Below are 1,894 nucleotides of genomic sequence, written 5' to 3' on the forward strand. Positions count from 1 at the left end.
GGAGGCAGCCCTCTCATGCCGCCCCACCTGCCTGCTCACCGCTGTGCTCTCCCTGCAGAGGCCCAGCGACGGCCCTACTATGCGGACTACTCGCCCACCCGCCGCTCCATCCACACTCTGTGCACCAGCCACTACCTGGACCTCTTCATCACCTTCATCATTGGCGTCAACGTCATCACCATGTCCATGGAGCACTACAACCAGCCCAAGGTGGGGCTCGCTGCCTTGACACACCGGCCCTCCTGCCTCCAGGCCTGAACACTGGGGGCAGGGGTGGGGGGGTGTTGGTCACCAAGGGTGGGGTCTGTTGCCAGCCGGGTGGTGCTACCCTGAGAGCTGGAGGCCCCAGGTCTGCAACCTTGCCTGAGCCCTCATAGGGGCTTGTGGGATACACGGAGGTGTGGCTTGAACAAAGGGCCCTCCTTCCTTTAAAGCCAGTGGACACTCCCTGGGCCACCTGTCCCAAGGGCATCCTTGACCCCGTGACAGGTTCCATCCAAAAACACTGGCTAGGGGATGTCCCCAAGTCCAGAAAGGTCAGACTGAGAGGGTGATGCTCTCAGATCCCATCTCCATTATTTCATCAAAGACGGGACGCCCCCTCCTCCCAGAACAGCTGAGAGTCTCTGATTCTGTAGCTGAAGCTGAGCCCGTCTGGCGGGCTGGCTTCTGCCCTGGGCTGTGGGTGGGACTGGTCCAGCCAGGGCTGGGAGTCTGGGTTCCCAGCAGCAGGTTCCCCCAACTGAGGGTCGTGCTGAGAATCCTGTGAGGGTCAGGCCAGGCAGGCCTCCCTAAGCCAGCATAGACCTCCATCCAGTAATAGCTGAGGCCTGTCCGTGGGCGGGCCTGGGGTGCCCCGGTCGGTCAGCAGAGCAGAGAGGTGGGGCAGGGTGGGCAGCGTTGCAGGGGGCCTGATGTTCAGGAGCCTGGTGCTCGCCCCCAGGCTCTGGACGAGGCCCTCAAGTACTGCAATTACGTGTTCACCATCGTCTTTGTCGTCGAGGCCGTGCTGAAGCTGGTGGCCTTTGGGTTCCGGAGGTTCTTCAAGGACAGGTGTGTAGGGTGGGGCAGATGGGCACCGTGGCCGGAGCCTGCAGAGGCAACGGTGCTGAGCAGGGGTGCCCCTGGCGATACCAGGACGTTCCCAGGGGACAGGGAAGGGACTGCAGGTGCTCCGAAGGGCCGGGGTACTGGGGGGAGGCACTGGCTGGCGCTGAGCCATGCCTGCCCGCCCGCCCAGGTGGAACCAGCTGGACCTGGCCATCGTTCTGCTGTCCATCATGGGCATCACGTTGGAGGAGATCGAGATGAACGCAGCACTGCCCATCAACCCCACCATCATCCGAATCATGCGTGTCCTCCGTATCGCCCGCGGTAGGCCACCACCCACCTGAGCCTCGCGCTGTTCAAGGGCCCGCCCCCCACCTCCTGCCTCACCTGCCCCAGTGGACCGCCTGGGGACCGGGGGGTGGGGGTATGCGTAGTTCGGGTCAGACCAGCCCCACGCCCCACTAATGCTCGGCTCCCCGTCCTAGTCCTGAAGCTGCTCAAGATGGCCACGGGCATGCGGGCCCTGCTGGACACGGTGGTCCAGGCGCTGCCCCAGGTACGTCGGCCGCTCAGGGGCCTGGCCTGGGTCTGGCTCCCCTGCTCCCAGGGTGGGCATCACAGATGCCCCCAAGAGGACAAGACTGCAGGAGGGCCTGGCTCACTGGTCAGGCATCGTTCGTTCACGTGGTCTTTCTAGTCTCTAGACAAACGCAATTATTCAAGCCCCTCCCCGCCACCGACAGGGAGTACTGGGCTGCTGAGCTGAGCTGTGAGGGGCGGCCCACCTGCTTTCCGGCCTCACTCTAGTCTCTCTGGGGAACACCAGGGCCCACTGCCCGGTGCA

At 64.0% G+C, this 1,894-nt stretch overlaps 1 protein-coding gene across 1 annotated transcript in view; it reads left to right on the top strand.

Annotated features, from left to right (window-relative positions):
• LOC104987430 (voltage-dependent T-type calcium channel subunit alpha-1H-like) overlaps window positions 1-1,636 on the top strand; it is a gene marked incomplete at both ends in the record, with an annotated part of 9,903 nt that extends 8,267 nt beyond the window's left edge. Inside the window, 4 exons of the mRNA XM_010838337.1 lie at window positions 59-210; window positions 944-1,053; window positions 1,241-1,374; window positions 1,536-1,636. Coding sequence (XP_010836639.1) covers window positions 59-210; window positions 944-1,053; window positions 1,241-1,374; window positions 1,536-1,636 — 497 coding nt within the window. The remainder of the gene's footprint in view (window positions 1-58; window positions 211-943; window positions 1,054-1,240; window positions 1,375-1,535) is intronic.
• Between the last annotated feature and the right edge of the window lie 258 nt (window positions 1,637-1,894).

This window comes from Bison bison, unplaced genomic scaffold (assembly GCF_000754665.1).
Source record: "Bison bison bison isolate TAMUID 2011002044 unplaced genomic scaffold, Bison_UMD1.0 scf7180017846042, whole genome shotgun sequence".
Classification (NCBI taxonomy): Eukaryota; Metazoa; Chordata; class Mammalia; order Artiodactyla; family Bovidae; genus Bison; species Bison bison.